Source organism: Amphiura filiformis, chromosome 2 (genome assembly GCF_039555335.1).
Source record: "Amphiura filiformis chromosome 2, Afil_fr2py, whole genome shotgun sequence".
Taxonomy (NCBI): Eukaryota; Metazoa; Echinodermata; class Ophiuroidea; order Amphilepidida; family Amphiuridae; genus Amphiura; species Amphiura filiformis.
The window spans coordinates 38648703-38671386 of NC_092629.1; the positions used below are offsets into that span (position 1 = coordinate 38648703).

At 37.3% G+C, this 22684-nt stretch overlaps 1 protein-coding gene and 1 non-coding gene across 3 annotated transcripts in view; one reads left to right on the forward strand and one right to left on the reverse strand.

The window, feature by feature from the left end:
• LOC140146186 (dynein axonemal intermediate chain 3-like) overlaps positions 1-17526 on the reverse strand; it is a 36425-nt gene extending 18899 nt beyond the window's left edge. Inside the window, exons 1-12 of one of the 2 annotated variants that reach the window (XM_072167959.1) lie at positions 17420-17526; positions 14585-14793; positions 12863-12925; positions 11645-11832; positions 9341-9445; positions 8009-8182; positions 6074-6273; positions 5321-5437; positions 3624-3735; positions 3177-3380; positions 2222-2401; positions 289-312 (exon numbers count right to left, since the gene is read on the reverse strand). In XM_072167959.1, the coding sequence (XP_072024060.1) occupies positions 289-312; positions 2222-2401; positions 3177-3380; positions 3624-3735; positions 5321-5437; positions 6074-6273; positions 8009-8182; positions 9341-9445; positions 11645-11832; positions 12863-12925; positions 14585-14783 (1566 nt within the window). In that variant the 5' untranslated portion in view covers positions 14784-14793; positions 17420-17526. The remainder of the gene's footprint in view (positions 1-288; positions 313-2221; positions 2402-3176; positions 3381-3623; positions 3736-5320; positions 5438-6073; positions 6274-8008; positions 8183-9340; positions 9446-11644; positions 11833-12862; positions 12926-14584; positions 14794-17419) is intronic. The other variant, XM_072167960.1, reaches the window with a different exon arrangement.
• A 523-nt stretch (positions 17527-18049) lies between these two features.
• Positions 18050-18121, forward strand: Trnac-gca (transfer RNA cysteine (anticodon GCA)). The gene has a single exon. It is a non-coding gene; the product is annotated as a tRNA-Cys (tRNA).
• The last annotated feature ends 4563 nt before the right edge of the window (positions 18122-22684 follow it).

Below are 22684 nucleotides of genomic sequence, written 5' to 3' on the forward strand. Positions count from 1 at the left end.
CAGCACTCTTCACAGGACTTATGTTAATTTGTAATTTTGAGAGGAGTCCCATTTTTTGGTGAGTCCAGCCATTTTCTAGTCCTGCATTTGAATGGGAATTATCCAACTCCATGAGACTCGCTGCTCCACCTGGAGTATAAGCTTGGTCTCTTGAATGATTTCATCTTATGAACCACATAATATACACATGTACAAACAAACGTGCATGCAAACAAACAAACAAAAACACTACAAAACACACAATTTGGAAAAAAGTGACAGTTATTAATGAAGCCACCTGACATTTACCTGTTCACGTCCCCTGCCCCTTCTCTTCAGGAGTAAAACAAAACAGGAGAAACAGAAACCAGCCAAATAGGTAAAACAAACATAGCATATGCAAAAGAAAATAAACAAAAACTGAAAATTAAGGAGCTGGTTAAACTTAAAATGTTACTTTAGGGTAAGCATTAAGGTTATTAATTATTTAAACTGTTGCGATTTGGTCATTCACAGCATCTTGCGAATGGTAGTGAGCTTTGGCAAAAACGGCATACGCATTGCTCATTTCACAGCGAACGTGTAAAAGAATTTAAATATCACAGATATATTTGGTAGGTCCTGTGGTTCTTGAGTTATGTTGTAAAGAGGGCTGAAACAACAACACTTTTGTAAAACGTACATAACTCATTAACAACAATAAATTAAGCAAGTTTTCAAGGTATAGGATTTGTAGAATGAAGTTTTGCAAAACATCAAGGTGTTATTTTTCAATAATATATGGATCTAGATAATTATTTTTTAGTTGCTTCGACCAACAATACCTCGTCTACCCTTAAGGCTAGGATCAGCCAGGTTTTGGGGAGATATTCAGAAAATTATACATCTGGTTTTGAGAGAGATCGAGATAGAGAGAGATGCAATAAAAATATAATTTTAAGAGATATTTTGGAGATTAGGCTTAGGGTTGGGCACAGAGTGAAAAGTGGCCGGGTGTTTTTTAAAAAGAATTGTAAAGCTGTAACCAAAAATGCACCAGAGATACAGCAAAGCTTGGGGACAGCAAAATAAATTTAGTTTGCATTGATTACTAGTACTACTATTTTAACCAGGGTTAGCTTGATATACTCATATTAGTTGCATTATGGGAAATACCAACATTATTACTATTTTAACCAGGATTAGGCCAAGAAAAAAAATTGTTTGATTGCCCTCATCCTAGCAACTCAAATTCTGAAAACTGGATAAAAAATTTTTCTGTACAAAAGAATACAGACCCTAATTTTGGAAAAAAAATTCTCCAAAATTTTGGTTTCCTGTACATGTATTATAACAATAAAAAAAAAAAAGTCACATGCTTTAGGACTACAGAGCATTCCCAAGCCATGTGATTTAGAGATGATGACCACCACTTGAGATGAGTCTGGTATTCAGTCCTAGCTATCATGTACAAAGAGAGACATGTAGCAGCCAACAAGTGCTTTGTTTGATATGTATGATCTGTTCTACAGAAACCAGGATCAAGTCACATTTTTGATACACATGTAGAAGCTGAATTTCTTTCACGTTTATGCACATTTTAAATACACTATACAAAATACACCCCAAAGTCAAAATTGTTTTTGTTTTTTTGCACTTATTCCCCATAAAATTTATGTTGAGTTTATTTTGCTATATCATATGATAGGATTAGACTAAAGGATTAGCATTTAGGTTTCGTTTGGCTCAGCAGGATAGTATTTTCTTAATAAAAAATCAAACAAACAAACATTAGTTCTGTATTTGTCTGGAACTGGGCTATTCCGTTTGCAATCCACATTTCTCCTGTTAAAGATTTAGCTAACTAAGTCTCCCACAGAGGGAGTATAGCTTTCAAATAGAATGACAATTGGGTAACTTCCATTTGAAATAATTACTCCAGTTGTGGACTATATACACATGTAGGTAAAATGGATTTGGGTTTCAAAATAATCAACCCTAGCCCAATTCCATTTAAAAAAAACATACTCCCCTGTGGAAGACTTTGCTTAAAACTTACACAGGGGTATGCAACCCTAGCTCAGTTCCATTCAAAAAAAAAACTCCCTCTGTGGAAGACTTCTTAAAACTTGTTACACATGTGTACTCAAACCTAGCCCAATTCCATTTAAAAAACATACTCCCTCTGTAGAAGACTTTGCTTAAAACGTCCACAGGGGTGGTAGATTTCAACTGGAATAGCCCATTGAGAGTAATGACTTACCAGAGAACTCATGGTATTCTTCTTAGCTTGCTTCCCCCTCTGGTTGTTCCTGAGTCTGTCTGAATACTTGCTGATATCCCACATAACCACCTGACCATTGATGCAGCCACCTGTGATGATGTTGGGATCCGACGGGTTGAATTTGAAGCAGAATATGTCGTCTGGTGCTTCCAGCAGTATCTGTGTGTTACAAGAGATAAATTGTTACTGAAATAAAATGGTCACCAGACATGACATTGGTCTGCAACAGGGTATATATATTTGTACAGGATGGCTTCTTTCCTATACATTGCTTTTTAAGAGATGTTTACTTTGCGATATCTTGACATGTTTTTCAATGAGTAAAAGGACCTTTTTCTTACATAATTTCCAAAAGTGCCTATTTTTTCACACCCAAAAAGTACAGAATTTGCCCTAGAATGCAATAGAGAACAACATCCCAGATCAGAACGAGGATGAACCAATATGTGACATGATCAAGGGAATGAGTCACATGTCGGCCCTGGGCCAAAATGAGTTTTACACATGAGGAGGACATTTAGAGCTTTCAGAAACTGAAAACCCCATGTTGATATGACTTTTCTTTGTGAAGTTATGTCAATTTATCAATCGCTGAAAACAATATAAAACAAAAGAACTTTAACACTTTCTTTGCCAATATCTCAAAATCAATATTAGCGACATCCGACTCATTTCCCTTGATCGTGTCACATATAGGCATTGAGCTGTTGCAGCTCAAACAGAAAAAAGACGGGGGTATCAGTTATGACTCAGGTAGAAGAAGAAATGAGTCACTAGAACTTGAAGTCATGACGACCAGTGTTCAAGATGTCACCAACAAAGTACTTTGGAAGGCTAAAGTAAGATCGCAGATCCACACAGTCTTCAAACAAGACTCTCTCTGCACATGACACAGCATTCACGCTGTCTAAAGTTAGTCAACTCACTTACATACCTGAGGATGAATTGGATCATGAAAACTCCACAGCAAGATCAGAGATGGATTCATCAGTATCTTGGACGCATTATCCACACGGTCATCAAACGAGACCCTCTCTGAACACGACACGGCGATGACGCCTTTGATGGTGGGATGCCACTCTATACATGTGAGAGTTTTATCTTTACTGAACAACAAATCGGTAAAAGATTGGTATTCCTAAAACGAGAAAATTATATAAACAAATTTATGGTGGTAATGGTAACACACTTCATGTCACATACTGTAAGAGCATAGGTTTAATGGGCTATTACAGTTGAAATCCATATACCCCCTTATGCCTTCCAATCATCAAACTCCACATCCATTATTGTAATGTGAGAATGCAAACTGTGTTTAAGGCACAGCTAGGGTAATATTTTACCAAGTATATACCCCAACCTATTAGGAATCTCTACATACCTTGAGATGGTTATCAGATTTACTACCAAAGGTACTGTCTTCGTCTGCTAATGCCTTCCAATCATCAAAGAAAACATCCATTATTTCATTCTGTTGCAAAGCCAACTCAAATCTACAAATTAAATGAAAAGTCAATTTATTTCAGAGATGAAGTTTGGGCATAAATTTACACAACTAAAACGCCCCGTTTGAAATTTGAGTGATTTTTTAGGCTTAAATTTGCACCTTTTTTTTTCTTCGCAGGGAAAATAACAAAAAAAAGGTTAATGGTTAGCATAAAATAATAATATTCTGCACATGTGCACCTTTAATTTGATACCAAGCTTCAAATCTCAATTTGTTCCTATCCGTGCTAAAATGTGCTTCGAACATGTATATTTTGCTGTGTATTTCAATGGGGCGCAGAGTTGGTGTTGCACTCTCTTTAGACAAGGTGGCTCACAAACCACAAGTCCCCTCTGCATTTGCAATAACCTTAAGCTACACACACTTTATTGGACATCCAGTATGAAAAGAGCACATTTTTGTATATTATAGTTTCCTGAAAATCTTATTTTGGGAGCATGCATGTACATTTTTGGGAGCATGTACATCCTAATGATTACGGTACTCACACTTAGGTGTATGAGTCCCTAGATTCAATTCCTGGCTGGCAGCTGTGGACTGACTTGGGTCAAAAATAGAATTGGGTACATGAACCATGAGAGTACTTTGTCCTTCGGATGGGACATTAATGTACATAATTGTGGATCACTAGGCGGTTACCCGTATCTCGCGGTTTTCGGCTATCATGGTTATTGGCTTTTGCAGATCTCAAAATCAGGGTGTGTCCTTTGGCTGGGATCACTTTCCTCACAGCTGAGCTCAATTGCAGCGTTTTACAATTTGACCTTACATTCGCCCTCAATTTGAAATTTGACCTGACCTTTGACCATGGATGACCTAACAAACGCAAACCTGAGCTTCTTTGGCCAAAGTTACACCCACTCACAAAGTTTGGTCTGACGAAAAGGTCACCGTGGAAACTTTTGTTTGTTAGTCCAAGATCCACCCACCCACCAAGTTTAAGCTCCATAGGGGCAATTTGAAATTTCTACCTTTTTTTGACCTATGACCTCTTAACCGTAGGTCTGACCAAAAGGTCACTGTGGAAACTTTTGTTTGTTAGTCCAAGATCAACCCATCCACCAAGTTTGAGCTCCATATGGGGCAATTTGAAATTTTTACCTTTCTTGACCTATGACCTCTTAACCGTAGGTCTGACGAAAAGGTCAGTGGAAACTTTTATTTGTTAGTCCAAGGTCAACACACCCACCAAGTTTGAGCTGCATAGGAGCAATTTAAAATTAGACTTCAATTGGACTTGACCCGGTCGTTGACCTTTGACCTTAAAAAATATAAACTGGTTCTTTCTCATATCAAGCTGCACCCACCCACCAAGTTTGAGGAACGTGCAACCCCTAGTCTCCGAGAAAAGGTGCGGACAGATACATACAGACGGACAGAGATCCGGTGAATTATAGTAAGATTTCCAGCAAGTTTCATGACAATCAAATACTCTTTTATGTATTCCACTTCAGATGACCCATAACCAATACCTGAGAGCAACCCGAGTGATAAAAGCTCTACTTTAATTGGTTACTCAGATGCCAATATCATGTAATTAACCAATCAGAGGCACTGTAAGAAAGGCATACCTGGGAGTGACTTGATTGATAAAGTTAAGCATATCAGTTGACTCGGCTAGTTTCTTCCTTTCTTCTTCCTCATACAGTCGTGGCGCATACTGGGTGAACTTATTACACGGGTGCTTCCTGCACGGGAAGATTGGCAAAGGATATAATCGCATTACAGTTATTCTTAAAGTGTTATAACAAACTCAACATTTTATGGCGAAACATAATTCAAGATAATTGAAATGTCCAACTTGCCAATGTCCAGACCACAGTAAAAGAACATTGTGATATATGTCCACAGTAAAAGAACATTGTGATATATGTAAGGATAAGGTCACCTGGCCAAATCCTAGTATAAACATTCCGTATCTGGTAATAGTTACAACACAAAAACAGATGTTGGCTACAGAGTTGGCCTGGTCAACCACTCTTCCTCTTTAAGTGGTTAAGGTCTCCTGGGGCAAGAGGTCTTTTGACTATGAAGAAAGAAAAGAAGAAAAAAGGAAAGCAAGCAAGCAAGTAAGAAAGCAATCAAGAATGAAAGAAGGAAACAAGGAAGGAAGGAAGGAAGGAAAGGGGAAAGGGGAAAGAAAAAAAGAAAGAAAGAAAGAAAGGAAGGAAGGAAGGAAGGAAGGAAGGAAGGAAGGAAGGAAGGAAGGAAGGAAGGAAAGAAGGAAGGAAGGAAGGAAGGAAGGAAGGAAGGAAGGAAGGAAGTAAGAGAGAAAGCTGTAAAAATTGTAAATCACATCACTGCGCTTTTTACTACAAACTTACCAATCAGTCTGCGTGCCTTTCTCAGTATAAGTCCCCACAGCCTGTGTACTAGTGTCCAGTTCCATTTTCTTGATGTTAAAACTTTTGTCTTCAAACGACACGCATTCTATGTAGCCATCTTTGATGTCGTCTGGACCATGGTCGGAAAACTTGACTGGTGCGCCAAATTCTCTACGGATCCTCTGGATAGTGAATGTTAACTGTAAAGTAGTGAAAGCAGGGTGTTAGCTAGCCACCCGTCATTTTGGACAGGCAGTTTGCTCCTGGGACAGGCAAAATTAATGCCTGCGAGTATGCTAAATTCTAAATATAATGCTTGAATAAGTTCTGTGAACTCAAAACAGGACCAGACTAATAAATTTAAGGCTATCGCAATAGCTATTCGAACTGACGGAACCTCCAAAAGGGACATAACATAACATAACAACAAGAATTTATAATGCGCCTTTGCCTAAGGATTCAAGGCGCAAGAGAAAAGAAAACCAAAAAATTTAACCAAAAATACAGAAAGCAATGGCAGCAATAATTAAGGAAATAAGTGTGTTTTGATCAATGACTTAAATGAGTCCAGGCTGATAGCATTTTTTTTTTTTGATGGTAATTCATTCCAAAACTTTGGAGCAGTCACTGAAAAGGCCCTATCCCCAGCACATTTCCTGGTGCGAGGAATGATAAAATTAACACTCTCACTGGACCTAGTGTTCATAGCATGTATGGAGCTCTTGACCATGAGACAGTTGGAAATGTACTGAGGAGAGAGCCCATTCAGGGACTTATACACAAGTGTGAGTGTCTTGAACTTGATTCTCTCATGAACTGGTAGCCAATGAAGATCTCTTAAGAGTGGGCTCACATGATCAGACCTGGGCTTGCGATATATCAGCTTGGCACATTTATTCTGTAATTTCTGCAGTCTGGAGAGATCTTTCTGTGTTATTCCATTGAGCAAAATGTTACAGTAATCAAGGACAGAGGTCTGGTTTATGTTTTCGATGTCAAATTTTTGGATAGGCAGTTTTGGTGAAACTGAGAGGCACGCACTTATCAAATACTAGCTAAGACCCTGAGTGAGAGTAGAGAAATGGGTTAAGGACTGACCACGGGTGCAAATAAGTAGGCTACAGGCCTTGTTTCAGGCTCATTAGTCGCATACTATATAGCCCATTGATTAAAAAGCACAACACCAGGCTACACTCTTTGTCCTGAACCATAGCCCAACACTATACAGTTTATAAAAATTGAGATACCCAAGAAATAAGAAATGGTGAATCAAAATTTGAGCTATTATTATTGAAAGTATATAGTTACCATTGGTTATTAGACCATTTTGGTTTAAATTCTGAAAGTCAATCCTGTTGAAGACGAAAATGAGTCCTGGTCCCGATTAAATTCAGGTGAACTATACGGCTTACTTTTTTCCCAAACTGGGTCCTGGAAGGAAAGCTCCTATTTTCACCCTTGGGACTGACCAATATTTACACCAGGAAAATTGGGAAATTTATAGTCTAAACTTTTGCAAGGTTTCTTTTTTACGCTTACATGTGCGCGACGTCAAGCGTGTACATAAGACCTTGTGCAAAATAATATGCGGAGGATGGTTACCGGTACGCTGCAAAATATTATAGGACACTTATATCATCTACATTGTATGGGAATGTACTGGCCTGTGTTGGCTGCCAAAGGACTTTGACACAGTGTATAGGACCAGAGTCTTCAAGCTCACATCACTAGGATCTCAAACATGCCTCAATCTGTCAGTACAGTTATTTAACCTCAACAGCCCTCTGCATACATAGAATGACCATTGAGTGTGTTGGGTACACAAACTCATACTCCACAACTTGAGGGTCAACTTTTGAGCTATGCTTGTTGAAGGAAGATTGAACTTTGCCATCTGAGATGAGGTCATTTTATCTCACAGCCCACATACCATACCTTTTGTCGGCTTTCCGTGACAGCCTCGTCTTCTATTTCTACCTCACTCCCAAGAGACACCCATTCCTTAGGCTCCGGTGGTACATAGGTGTATATAATGTCTTCCTCCTCCTCTTCTACTCCTCCTCCACCCTCTCCTCCTTCCCCTCCTTCTTCTCCTTCAGGTACTGGAGGCTAGAAAATGATCAACCCAAAACAAAAGTGCAATTTGTGAAGCGATAAGAAACTGATATGGTACAAGAAACACAACAAACGTTATGAAAGAAACAAAATACACATTTAAGGCAAAAAATATGAAACAAGGCAACTTGGCATGGAAGACAGCAGAAAGATACAAAGGGTACAAAGGGAAGCCACCAACACACAAGCTACTACTGCTTATTCAGCAGATTAATGTGAATGGGGCTTTTGGCAAATCTGCTTGTGCGTGCATGCAATTTAGAGATATGGGCTGCATTTCTCAGCTGTCTTCTATGTATTTCAATCCTACTAGAAAGGAGTAACATGTTGGTACTCTCTGTGAAAAGTTTCCACAACAGAAAGTGTTCTAACCAGTTGTGTTTACGTATTTGTTAGGTATATACGAATCTACTATAATGAAATTTAAATCAGGATGAAAAATCTGATGACTCGCATTACACTTATTCCACCCATAGAGATTATTGAGATAAGAAAATACATAAAAGCAAGAATCTCTCAGAATGAGAGAATTTCAACCTTCATTGAACAATTTAAACAAAAAAAAGCAATCAAACCTTAAAAGTTGCCTCCGGCAATCACAACATTATGCCTTATATGTTAGAAAATTAATTATCAAGCACAAATCATGTGGTCTTATTTGAAACAAACTCATATTGACCATAAAAATGAATTAATACAGCCATCTCTCGACATACGATATTCAAAATTCCCAGTCACCGAAATTGTCCAGTGCAATGACGTCCCAGTAATACAATGCAGGCTGACAATAATTGAGCACAAATAACCATGACGTCATTGTACTTGACAATTTTGGCGCAGGAATTTTGAATATCGCGTGTTGAGAGCCGACTGTTTTTATTCCTTTTTATGGTCAATACGAGTTTGTTTTAAATTAAACCATGTGATTTGTGCTTTTTCTAACATATATGGCATAATGTGGTGAATGCCGGAGCCATCTATTTAAGAGGATGTCTAAATGAGATCCAAACTCCACAGAGGGAGGGTGAGTTTCAAATACAGTTGATTAATAAGCTAATTCTATTTAAAATACATACACCCTCTGTGGAAGATATTTCTCAAATCTTCCACAGAGGTAAGCAAAATGATCGTGTACATTTAAAACTAACAAACCTTCAGTATCTTTTCCTTTGCTTCTTCTGTGAGCGCTATGTAGAAGTTCTGGCCAAATTTAAAATCGGCATCATAGATGACGAGTACCTCCTCTCCTGTATATTCCTGGAAAATAAACACATATGAAAAGCGAAAATCAAGTTCCAAATCATGTCAGATATTAACCCCATATGCACTACCAGCCTAATTATTGGCCTAATGTCATCGTTGGGCAGAAAAACCTATGTGTCATTATATTGGCTCCTGAACATGTTTAAAGCAAAACCTCCTTGAACATGTTTAAAGCAAAACCTCCTATGTAACCAGTTGGCAGTTTTGTTTTAAGCATGTTCAGGGGCCAGAAATACATAGGTTTTTCCTGCCCAACGACATTGTACTATTTTGATTGGTTACAAAGAGGGCTATCAGTGGCGGCGCCACGGGGGGCATGAAGGGGCAAATGCCCCCAGTCAAAACTCTTGCCCCCCATTCCCCCCAGTAAAAAACCAAAATTACAAATATTTCACCTTTTGCTGCAAAATTTGGTGATTTTGCCCCCCTGAAATTCACTTTGCCCCTACAATGCCCCCCCCCTCCCACCAATTATTTTAAAAGTTGAGTTTGAAGCAAACAATAGCATACCTGATGAAAGATGGAATAACCATCTAAAAATTTCAAGAGGTAGGAATAACTTTCTTGTGTTAGGATCAAAAGTTTTAAATTTAAATCAACACCATATGAGACATGATCTGGTCCATGTGGGCCAAAGGAGGCATTTTTGAAAATTGAGTTATTGAATATAATTATTACCTTATACAAACATTGAGCTATCATATACTGAAAACACCAGAGGTAGTCTAGCACGCTTGGTTTTAAAGTTATGAAGTTTTGCGATGCCTATTTTCTTATGTATTTTATCGTTTTTTGAGCCCATATTTTTACCTTTATCTCAGTTTTAAATTTGCCGCCTTTGGCCCCCATGGACCAGATCGTGTCACATATATAGGGTGATTCGGATAAGTATGGACTAGGCAGATGATCAGTTATGCTGCCCTCAGGTAGTTATCGTTAGCGCTAAACATCTGGGTGTCAATGAATTTTCAAGACAACATATCAGCCTCCATTTAGAAACTTTCTCCATGAAATTGGGGCAATATTTTTTCATTTTCAGACCATTTTATGTAGTGTGAACAAATAACTTCCGGTTGCATCTTTGATTTAAAGGGAAAATAGTCATATAATTCCCTCATACTGGGACGAGATTTTTGGCCAAGAAACAGCCCTGACCTCAATCCAGTTGAAAATGTGTGGTCTATAATGGAAGAGAAAGTCTACTGTCCCCCATTTGCCACAAACAAGAACATGCTGGTCAAAAAAATCAAGGATGCATGGGATTATGCGAAATTGGGGAGGTCGTACGATTCTTCCAAATCTCCTCGAGGGAGATCACAGGTGGAAGAATCGCTGCCGCAAAGTGATAGAGAACCAGGGATGGGAAAGTTTGTAAACATTCAGTTCTTCAGTCCATAAACTTCATATAAAAGTACAGTTTTACCATAATTCATGTAAATATATCGTGTTTTATTCATTTAAACATACTTTATGATACAGGTGATCCATTCTTATCCGAATCACCCTATGTAGTCACCACTACCATTTTTCTAATCCGATACATGTCCCTCATTTTGTTAACTACCAACAAGAGAGAATAACAATATGAAGGCTATTCCAGTTGAAATCCACACACCCATGTGGAAGACATGACTAGTTATAATCTTCCATACAGAGAAACTCATAAATTTCAAATGAGGTTACCTGAATGGGCGACTCCATTTGCAATCTACACCCCCTGTGTGGGAGATTAAGGTCATGTTTTCAATAGGGGGTGTATGGATTTCAATTTTGCAATATTTTATAGGCTAGACTAGGTTTGTTTGTACTCAATCTAATGCATTTTTCACGCTAATTCCAAATACGGTCATGCAAATTTACATTTCTGAAATTTTTGGATATTTAAAACAAAATTTGAAACTTGTCATCTGCAGTCGACACCTGGCGCAGTGGTGGCGCCAGGAATTTTTTTCGGGGGGCATTGAGGGGGGGGGGGGCAAAGTGAATTTGGGAGGCGGGGCAAAGTGAATTTGGGGGGGCTGGGACAAAATCAACCAATTTTGTGCAAAATTGCTGCAAAAAGTGGACATTTTCATAATTTTGGGTTTTTAATGGGGAGGGGCAATGGGGGGCAAGAGTTCTGATTTGGCCCCATGCTCCCCCCCCCCTGGTGGCACTGCCACTGCACCCCATGGAGGGGGTTAAGAGTTGTACCTGCATTTGTTGTTTCACTGGTGTAAAATCTGACACAGCAGCCCTAGTCTTCATATCTTGTATAATGGCCTCCTTGGGGATCAACTTGTTAGGGGTTTCGACTGTCACTTGCTCGTCGGCAATGCACTCAAATAACTCCTGAGTTTTGGATGAGAGAAACAGTGCCACGGTACCATCAGGGAGTCCATCTGGTATAAAATAAAACAAATATTGATATCAATGATGGGGATCAACTTGTTGGGGTTCATGAGTCTCGACTGTCACTAGTTCGTCAGCGATGTACTCAAATAACTCCTGAGTTTTGGATGAGATCTGGTACAAAATAAAACAAATATTGATATCAATGATGGGTATCAACTTGGTTGGGGGTTCTCGAATGTCACTTTTTAGTCGAATTTGAACTCAACTTCATTTGTGTGTAAACAGGGTCACTGCGTTTTGAACAACTTCCAAAGTCGACTTCAGAAGCTAACTCCTAATGACGACCCAGAGCAACTTTTGTCGAATTCAAACTCACCTTTTGCAGTGTAAACAAACATGCAATTAGAAGTTGAGTTCATAATGGTTGTTTCAGTTCCATCCATATCTAATTGGGCTATTCCAGTGGAAATCACAACAAATAATTTATGCTAATCATTAATCGTAATCTGAATTTGATATCACAAATTGAAGTCAGCTTCTCTGTGATAAACTGGGTCTACAAAACTTTTCCGTACTTAAAAATAGCTTTAGTTTTCAAAGCCAGGCACACTGGGGATCAATCCCAGGACCTAAGTATTGCAAACCCTAATCCCTAACCACAAGACCAGAAAGAGGGCCAAGTTACGGTCACCATTCTAATCATACATTTACAATGTATACAGAATGTTCTCATTTTTATAGCTATACTTCTCTATGTCGGGTTGTGTGTAAACATTCCAGGCTACCTATGGGCAATTCAAGTTAAAATACATACACCCTGTATGGAAGACATGACTTTAATCTCCCACATAGGGGGTATATAGCACCCATTCAGGTAACACCATTAGAAACTCACACCTCCTGTTTGGGAGATAAAGGTCATTTCTTCCATAGGGGGTGTATGGATTTCAACTGGAATAGCCCAATAATAATAATCCTGTACCACTAAACCATTTACCTTATGACCACTATTTTTCAACATATTTTTTTTAATTGGTGCTGTTGAGTATCAAACAAAAGGTACTAAGTACTACTAACCATTATTTTCCTCGTCTGCAGGTGCTGGTGTGGGTTGTGTGGCTTCTTCTTTCTTTGCTTTACCTAAACAAATAATATAAAAGAAGACAAGATGAACATTTAAAGGGCATTTCGTGATCCACAGCCTCATCCCCACTTTTCCCAAAAAAGTTGAGATTTTTACACCACCGCATTGGATACCTCTGGCTACATAATGTTTATGTACCAAATATTTCTTGCAAATTAATTTGTTTAGCAAAAATATCGCCAAATTTGAATTTCGTTCTGGTGCACCAGAACGAAATTACAACACATATGGAGCAGTGTAATACACATAATCATGCATAACTCGCAAACGCAAAATCGGAATCAACTGAAATTTTGGAAATAAGCTTTTTTCGTGAATATCTACTGAAAAATGTGATAAAAAGAGGACGCTAGGATCACAAAATCCTCCTTTAATTAGCGCTTAACTGAAATAGACTTTTGTCAACCCTAATATTATAATTATTTTATTACAATTTTTTCCACAAATTTGGAGAATCCCTGGACCTACAATGTAGAGCCACTTGCTAGAATCATTTGTTATTGATAAAAAAAGAAAAGAAAATTGGGGAAAAAATTGTATCCAAAATGGGCAAAGTTATAATTTATGTTCACTTCGTAATCTATAAAAAAAATAATTTAAAATACCAGGTCTCCCTGTCAGTCCAAAACAACATAAATCCGAACCCTAGTCAGTCCGAAAATAAGGGTTTAGGGTAGAGTCCGAAGTTTTCCGTTTTACGGAGAACAGAAAAAAATCACGGAATCGGAGGTACAACACGGAAAATGACATTTTTGTATGACGTGACAAAAATTGTTAAAAGATAAGAGAAACAAATGCTAAAAACAATCTTGAGTTGTGTGTGTCAATTGTTATGATAAATATAATACTGTTAATAATACCGAAATAAAAGTATATTACCAAGGCATGAACCCACTATCCATCCAAACATCGTAACAGTCGGCCTATTATTGTGAGAATATTCCAATCAGAGCATATTGATCGCGATATTGAACACTTTATTGTGACATTAATATCATTAACAATCATTGTTTATACATTTTAAGCTTTATTCATAAAACATATGGATTTACAAATTTTACAACACGCAAAATGGATTTTAGAAAACGGTAAACTTCGGACTCTAGTTTAGGGTTAGGGTTTTCAGGTCAGGTTTGGATTGACAGTGTTTCGGACTGTCAGGGTGTCCCCTAAAATACAATAGTTTTGTAAATTTCGCTGAGAGTTTTAGAGGCATATATACAGATGTGAAAATGTATAGGTTTTTGGAATATCTACACTAGTAAATTATAGGTACGGTACCAACTTTTTGTTATTTTTTTTTCTCTATCAGAAGCCTTAAAGTATTTTGGGTTGGCATATGCTGCATTCACTATAATGGCCAGGTTAAACAATGGACTACCCTGTAGAAGATTTTGGAAATATGTTTCATGGGGGAGTCTTTTATTTTTTTAATGCAATAATGTAATGTTAATCATTTTGAAACCCATACTCCCCCTGGATTGAAGCTTTACCTTTATATTCCACAACAGGAGTGAGTATTTCAAATGGAAGCTGCACAATTCTCTATTCTATTCAAAAGTCATACTCCCTCTGTGGACGAGTTCAGCTAAATCTTCCACAGGGGTGGTGTGGATTTTAAATTGAACAGCCCATTTTACTTTCCATGGTCTTACCTTTAGCAGGTTTCTTCCCTTTACTTGAACTTTTCTCAGGCGATGACTTTCCTTTGGCACTCCCACTTCGTGCAGATTTTTGCCGAGAGCTTTCTCCTGGTGTCTTCAAGCCTTCATTGGTAGTATCTTTATCTTTCTCATCTTGTTTGGCAGTCTCCTCCTCTTTGGATGACACTTCCTTGTTCTCACTGTCTGCCATACTTGCAATGCTGTCCGAATTATATATAAAAAAATTGGTGATTTAACGTGCCTTACACTTTAGCGCCAAGGGTGAAAATAAGAGCTTTTCTACCAGGACACATGTGGTTCACCTGAATTTAATCAGGGCCGGGACCAGGGTTCACAGTTTATCACGTTTTCGCGTCTAGGACGCTTTTTGAAAAAGTAAGATTATGTAACCTGAATGGGTCCAGCAGGCTGTGCTTGGACCCGGAAAAAATCCCATCCAAGAAATAGAAAATATCCTCATAGATCGTTATTGTGCGATAATCCAGCTCAATCGGCTCACAGCACATTTTTAACAACTTTTCATTCATAAATTACATTTTACAAAAATCGCTGCAACATGATACACACCTCATCGCTGTTTCATGCACAGATATTTGATCAGCGATGAGGGGAACTGTGGAAGAGGTTGACTTGCGATTTTTTTCGGATCATGCAAATATTATGTTACAATAATAATGTCAACAAAACAGGGTCAATTCCTTGTGACATCGCAAAAAACACGTTTTTTGCGGTAGTTGTATATTTCAACCCGCAAATATAACAAAATAACCAAATAATTAGATGAAAGTAGTGCATGTTATTAGGTAGTACCGTATTCGTTCCAATAAGCGCCCGTGCCCCAATAAGCGCCCACCCAGGGTATTTTCAATTTGCTAAAGGGTACCATTAATGTTGAAGTGACAGATAGGCTAGATGTCGATACAGTGGAATAGCTGCAGGACTACCGGTACAAGTCCTGCGTACTTGCAATACATTTTCTGCATCAGAAAAGCTATTAGAACGTCTCAGGACCGTTCTATAACATGTACGTAAATTTGTCTATATAAATGCCCGTTAGGAAAAAAATAGGTAAACAAGGTAAAAAATAAGCGCCCACCCAAAATGACTTTGTTAAGCGCCCTGGGCGCTTATTGGAATGAATACGGTAATTGTAGTTCTTTATGAGAAAGTCGGGCGATCGCGGCAAGTCATCTTTTACCCAGTAATATGACTCGACTTTGGTAAGTTTTGGGTGCCGAATTCGCATACTTTAATATTTATCGCTTTGCGCCAGCACGGTACTGAAAATACATTTCGGTGTTTCTGAAGTTTAATCGTACATAAGTACACTTTGGACCCACAAAAATCAATTTGGGACCCGCAAATTTCAACTAAATGGGATCTGAATGGGTCCAGCATAAAAAAATGGACCCGGTTATTTGAGAGCAAACTGTAAACCCTGGCCGGGACTCATTTTTAGTCTAAACGAAACTCACTTCCAGAATTTAAGCCAAAATGGTCTAATATCCAATGGGACTGCTTTAATAGCACAAATTTTGACCTCATATTGCAAAGAAACCCCATTTTGGTTCACCATTTTTGGGTATATTTTAAGATATTAAATATAATATTTAAATTTTAAATTTTAAATTAATATACAGTCTATAAAAATATTCATAGACTGTATGGTGACTAGGCCATGGTTTAGGACAAAAAGGTGTAACACGGTGGGCTAACAGTAGGCAAGGCCTGAAACAAGGCCTGTAGCCTGCTTATTTTCACCTTTGAAAAAAAAATACTCCCAACATTTTGGGCCAATTGAAATATGTTTTTATATAAGCAGAATCTATGCTACATACGTACATGTATGTATGTTGTCCACAGGAGGACCTCAATTTTTCCCCTTTAAATTTCAGATACACTTGTCCTGCAACTTTTAAAGTTGCAGGACAAGTGTATCTGAAATTTAAAGGGGAAAAATTAAAGGGTTAAAACAGGTAAATTAAGTAATTCTTGGCCAAGGATTGAACACTGTGAATGCTAAGTAGCTCTGCGATAAACACACATGCACATAGCGCAGTACAGAAGAAAGCATGTATACGCATGTATGTACGCGCCTTACATTACACACACGCTTAGTTAGTAGGCCTACGGCTACGCTATGACGCAACGCTATGACGCAATGCGCATGTTCCAGTTTGGCCAAGAAATACATAATTTACCTGTAAGTGTGAAAGACATAGAGTAAAATAACAAACTTAATAAACTTAAAATGCCAAAAGCCAAATTGCAAATCGCATGCATAGTTTATTTAAATTATAATATTATCCATTTTTTTTAAAAATTAAATAGAAAAATTGCGCATTACAATACATGTAAATGCTAAATGTTAAACATACTTTTAACAATGATATAAATGCATGGTATTATAATCAAATGCGGTTTGCGGTTTGATCGCAAATTTAAATTCGCCTCTGGCTTTCATTTAAGTTTGATCGTTAGCGTGACTGTTTATGATATCACTTCTGTGTTTACGCTTGTGTACGCTCCGCGCACAGTACAGCACAAACCATGAAACTTGAAAGTAATAAAATATTAACTGTAGTCATTCATGCATTGGTAGTACAGCAGGTAAGCTTACTAGGTCAATTATCATAATATTGGTGCAAAATTCAACACTCTCATGACATGCATGACATGACATCGACAGTCGACGACGGACGCAATCGTACACTGGAAGTGGAGTGCCTTGCCTCGCTTCAGCTTTGAACCACACCAATTTTAGTGCGATACATGCGTCCAGTACTACATTATTAATTCTTTTTGCTACAATTGAGAAATACTCACGATCTTGTGTTAAATTTGATGTGAAATTTCCGTAATAAAAGAAAACGTCAAGCTTTACGTTGCCAAGGAAAATGCTCTCTAAGTTTGCTAAAATCAACCGTATTAATTTTTTTCACTAATCTGCGTGGTTTTATAGCCTCTACAGCAGCATGTAAGAGCGATAGCTTCCATAAGTTACTGAACTTTAGCGTTATGCATAAGCATGGAAAGAGGTTAACGCTAAAAATTAAAATGGATACAAAATAAGATGTACGTTTGCATTTTCCATTTCAAATTAAATTACTAATTAAGCTGCATTCAACTGTTACCTAATAAAAGACAAATATGTTTTATGAATTTTTTGTGCAGCTTATTTGAAAAGACTAATAAAAAAAATTAGATTTAAATGGACATTTTTCCAAAAGGATCTTATTTAAAAGTAAAGTCAGCATTGATGACGTTCACGAAACTGGTATTTTGTCGCAAATCTGGACATATTTGGAAGCCCTAATCATTCGATATGGATTCCAATATTTTAGTACAAGTCTAATGAAGATGTACAATACTGTAAATATGAAAAGCAAAACTGATATGGCATAAACACTAAATTTGCCTATATAGTGTTATAATCGGCCATTTAAATCAGCGAAAGGGGGTATAGCTCAGTGGTAGAGCATTCGACTGCAGATCGAGAGGTCCCCGGTTCAAATCCGGGTGCCCCCTCATAATATTTTTTTTTCTTTTCTTCTATAGTATAAGTACTTTACAAAACTGTTGATTTTTGTTTTAAAGTAACGTGTCATAAAAGACAATAAACCTTTTTTTTTTTCTATTTAAAATTACAGCCACTGCTTCCAATAGGTCTAGCTAACTAATCATATTAAAATGAGTGAATTTCCACTCTTTCAAGGAGTTAAGGACAACCCGTTCTTGAGACTTTTTTGAGTGGAAAACACTTTAAAATGAAAGGAAGCACATTTCTTTAGGCAATATTCACTCTTTTGAGACTACTTTTTTCAATCCTTATTGTGTGTTACCGTACTGCTTGTGAGCTTTCTGTATTACTTTTTAATATTTGAGTGACTATATGTGAGTTTGTGCCATTTTTTTCCATTTTTGCCTGATTTTTGCCGGTTTAAATATAGGCCCCCTCGGGGGCCCCGTATATTTTCGAATCGAATTAGGCCTACTGGTGCTATCTCTACTGAGAATCAAATTAAAATTTCAAATGTTGCGACATTTTGTTTTGGTTTAATTTGGGACTATAGGCGTTAATTTGGGACTATATGAGATTCTAAATGCTAGGCCTATCTTCAGCCCGGGATCTTCAGTAGATATAGCGAAAAAAAAATCCTAAAACGCGCTCGGTTACTCTGCGCGAATAAAAAAAATCGGCATTCGGCCTATAGGCAGAAACAGGCAGATGCGGAAAGTGATGAGTCTGTAATATCGCCAGGCCCGTACGCAGGGGGGTGCGGGGTGCGACCGCACCTCCCCAAATTTGCAAAAGTATACAAAAAGTCCCAAGATTTCAGAATTTGCGAGCGTAGAGCAAAAAAATCGCGTTTTTTACGTTTTTTTGGTCAAAAAAGGTCCAAATTTGGGGAAGAAAGTCAACTTTTCACAAAATCGCCCCCTTGGAAAAAAAAAAAAAGGCCACTTTTTCAAAATCAGCCCCCCCAAAAAAAATCCTGTGTACGGTAGCACACCAGTAACATGATTCTATAAAATATCGCTTTAGGGTTCATATACCACTAAATCCGCCTGTGAAGCGTTTATCAGCCTATATAGTCCTTTAGTGGTATATGAACCCTAAAGCGATATTTTATAGAATCATGTGTGCTATCTTCTGAAGATCAAATTAAAATTTCAAATGTTGCTACATTTTGTTTTGGTTTATAATTTTAATTGCATGTGTTTTTTTGTGCCATGCTACCTACTGAATACTAGTACCGGTATATAGCTGAAATAAAATACAGGCCTATGTTTTCATTGTCCCCTGCGCGAGATATATATTTTCGAATCGAATTAGGCCTACTGGTGCTATATCTACTGAGAATCAAATTAAAATTTCAAATGTTGCGACATTTTGTTTTGGTTTAATTTGGGACTATTATAGGCGTTAATTTGGGACTATATGAGATTCTAAATGCTAGGCCTATCTTCAGTATAGGCCTAGCATGTTGTTCATGAAAATGAGTATATGCAATTGCAAAATGGTAGTGTTCCTAATTTTTCATCCAAGGGAATAAAATTTGGTCACATTAATACGCACAGTTTGATCGGTAAAATCGATGAGTTTCGACATATGTGTGGTAATGTATTCGATATTATTTGCGTTAACGAAACTCTCTGTGACCAAAGTATTGTTGACAGTGAGTTACATCTACCTGGTTTTAACATCTTAAGAAAAGACAGAAAAAGAGATGGAGGCGGCGTCGCTCTCTACATTAGAAATACTTATAATTATAAGAAAAGAGATGATTTATCTGATGGTAGTGTTGAGTGTATATGGGCTGAGATAACACCGCCCCATAGAAGCCCCATTTTGGTGTGTGCTAGTCTATAACCCTAATGGAAAAAATACTGAGTTTTCTGAAAAATTGTCTGTTATGTTATCAAATGCTTCTGTAGCTGATAATGAGATTGTTGTGCTTGGAGATTTTAATTGTGATTATTCTCCTAATGTATCCACCAAGGAGGTCAATGATCTTAAGTTTGTCACTGAAATGCATCAACTACAGCAATTGATCTGTTTACCAACAAGGGTCACGTCACATAGCAAAACAATCATTGATCTATTTTATACTTCTAAACCTGAGTTATATAGTAATTGTGGTGTTATACAAACATCAATAAGTGACCATTACATGATTTATGCAGTTAGAAATTGTAAACCAGTGAAAGGTGAACATAAATCCATTGAGTATCGGTGTTTTAAATCATTTGATGAGAAAATGTTTGTTGATGATCTAACTAATGTACCATGGAATGAGATTGAAAAAATTCGTAACGTCAATGATGCTTTAAAGTTATGGTATGAAATGTTTGAAAGAGTTGTTGATAAACATATTCCTAAAAAGTCTAAGCGTGTAAAAGCTACACCAACACCTTGGTTAAACAAAGATATTAAAAAGAATATGTCAAAAAGGGATTATTTACATCGCAAAGCTTTGAGAAGTAATACTAGTTCTGATAGGGAAGAATATAAGCAGTGTAGAAATGAGGTTACATCAATGATTCGTAAAGCAAAAGAAACTTATTGTAAGCAAAGTGTGTCCCAAAATGCTGGTGATTCTAAGAAGATGTGGAAAGCGCTTAACGATATTTTGCCTCACAAAGCTTCTCCTAGTCCCTCATCAATCACTATTGATGACGAGGTGTGTACAAGTGTTAATGATATTGCTAATGGTTTTAATAAGTACTTAACAGGTGTTGCTGCTAAACTTGTTGATAGCAATGGTACTATTTGTAATGATGAATCTGTTTATGTTGAAGATAAACCAACTGGCGATTGCTCTAAACCCGTACTTGATTTACCATCTATTTCAAGTGAATTTATTTGTAGAGAAATTGACCTCATGAGTGAGAAAAAAGGCCACTGGTCTTGATGACATTGGTAGCAAAATTTTAAAATTGGCCAAACCTGCTATTTTGAGCAGCCTTGTGTACATTATGAATTTGTCTTTGAGAACAGGTGTGTTTCCAGATTTATGGAAAGAAGCTAAAGTAGTTCCTCTTCACAAAGGTGGTGATATGTCAATTAACAACTTCAGGCCAATTGCCATCCTTCCTGTTGTGAGCAAACTCATTGAAAAGGCTGTTCATAAACATTTGTATGATTATTTAAGTGAAAACAAGCTGATTAATGAAAATCAGTCAGGTTTTAGGCCTTTTCATTCTACTGAAACATGTTTGTTAAATATGGTTAATGATTGGACTAATAGTATAAATTCGGGTAAAATAATTGGTGTTTTGTTTATAGATTTGCGCAAAGCATTCGACACCGTCAATCACGACATATTGCTCAGTAAACTTAAAAATGTGGGTGCTTCTGCCACTGCACATGAGTGATTCAGTTCATATTTATCGTGCCGCACCCAGAGAGTGTGTTTTAAAGATACTATGTCAAACTCACGCCCTGTTTCAACAGGTGTCCCCCAGGGCAGTATACTAGGTCCATTGTTTTTCCTTATATTTATCAACAGTATGAACAAAGTAATTTCCCATGGTCAAATATCTATGTATGCTGACGACACAACACTCTCCGTCAGTGGTAAAGACCCCCAAGATATATCTGCTAAATTGTCTTCTGATCTTGATTCAATAATGAATTGGTTGAATGTTAATAAATTGTTTTGAACACTGATAAGACAAATGTTATGTTGATTGGAACTGCGAGTAAGTTAAGGAATGTTAATGAGAAAGATTTTTCTGTATTTGTTAATGGTAAACAACTGGAAAGAGTAAGAAAGGCAAAATGCCTAGGTGTTGTTGTTGATGATCAGTTAAAATGGCATGATCAAGTTAATAGTATTATTCAAAAGGTTTTCTGTAAGATTGGGCTATTAAGACGTCTGAAACCTTTCCTTGAAATTGATACATTAAATGTTATTTTTAAATCGTTTGTTCAGCCTATATTTGACTATTGCAATATCTCATGGTATGGTCGTTTTAAAGATGACAGTTCCAAACTTAATGTTCTTCATAAACGCTGTGCAAGAGTGATTTTGAGCGTGAACAACTTAACTTCATCTGATTTCATGTTTAGAATTCTTGGTTGGGAACGGCTTCACACTCGTAATGATTATTTTAAAGCACTAATGGTTTATAAATCTCTTAATGGCCTGGCGCCACATTATCTTGCAAAATGTTTAACCATGTATGTACAACTCACAATGTTAACACACGACAGGCTGCTGCTGGTCAGTTGGCTTTGCCACCTTCAATTCATGGATATGACTTAGAATGTTTTAAATCATCGTTCAGTTACAGTGGTGTAAAATTATGGAACAACATTGAAAATGATATTAGAAACTCAATAAATGTGCAAACTTTTAAACGGTATTACAAAAATGTATATTTTCACCAGTTTTAATTAAATAGTGTATAATGTAGTATATTTTTTCATATACTAGTCCAGGTAAAACACACTTACGTGCAGACGTTTCGATAGCTATCAGCTATCTTTCTCAATGCTACTGTTGATGTGATGATCGTTGAACAGCTGTTGTTGATTGCTGCTTGGCAACAGAGTTGCCAGACGATTTCTCCATCAACAGGTCG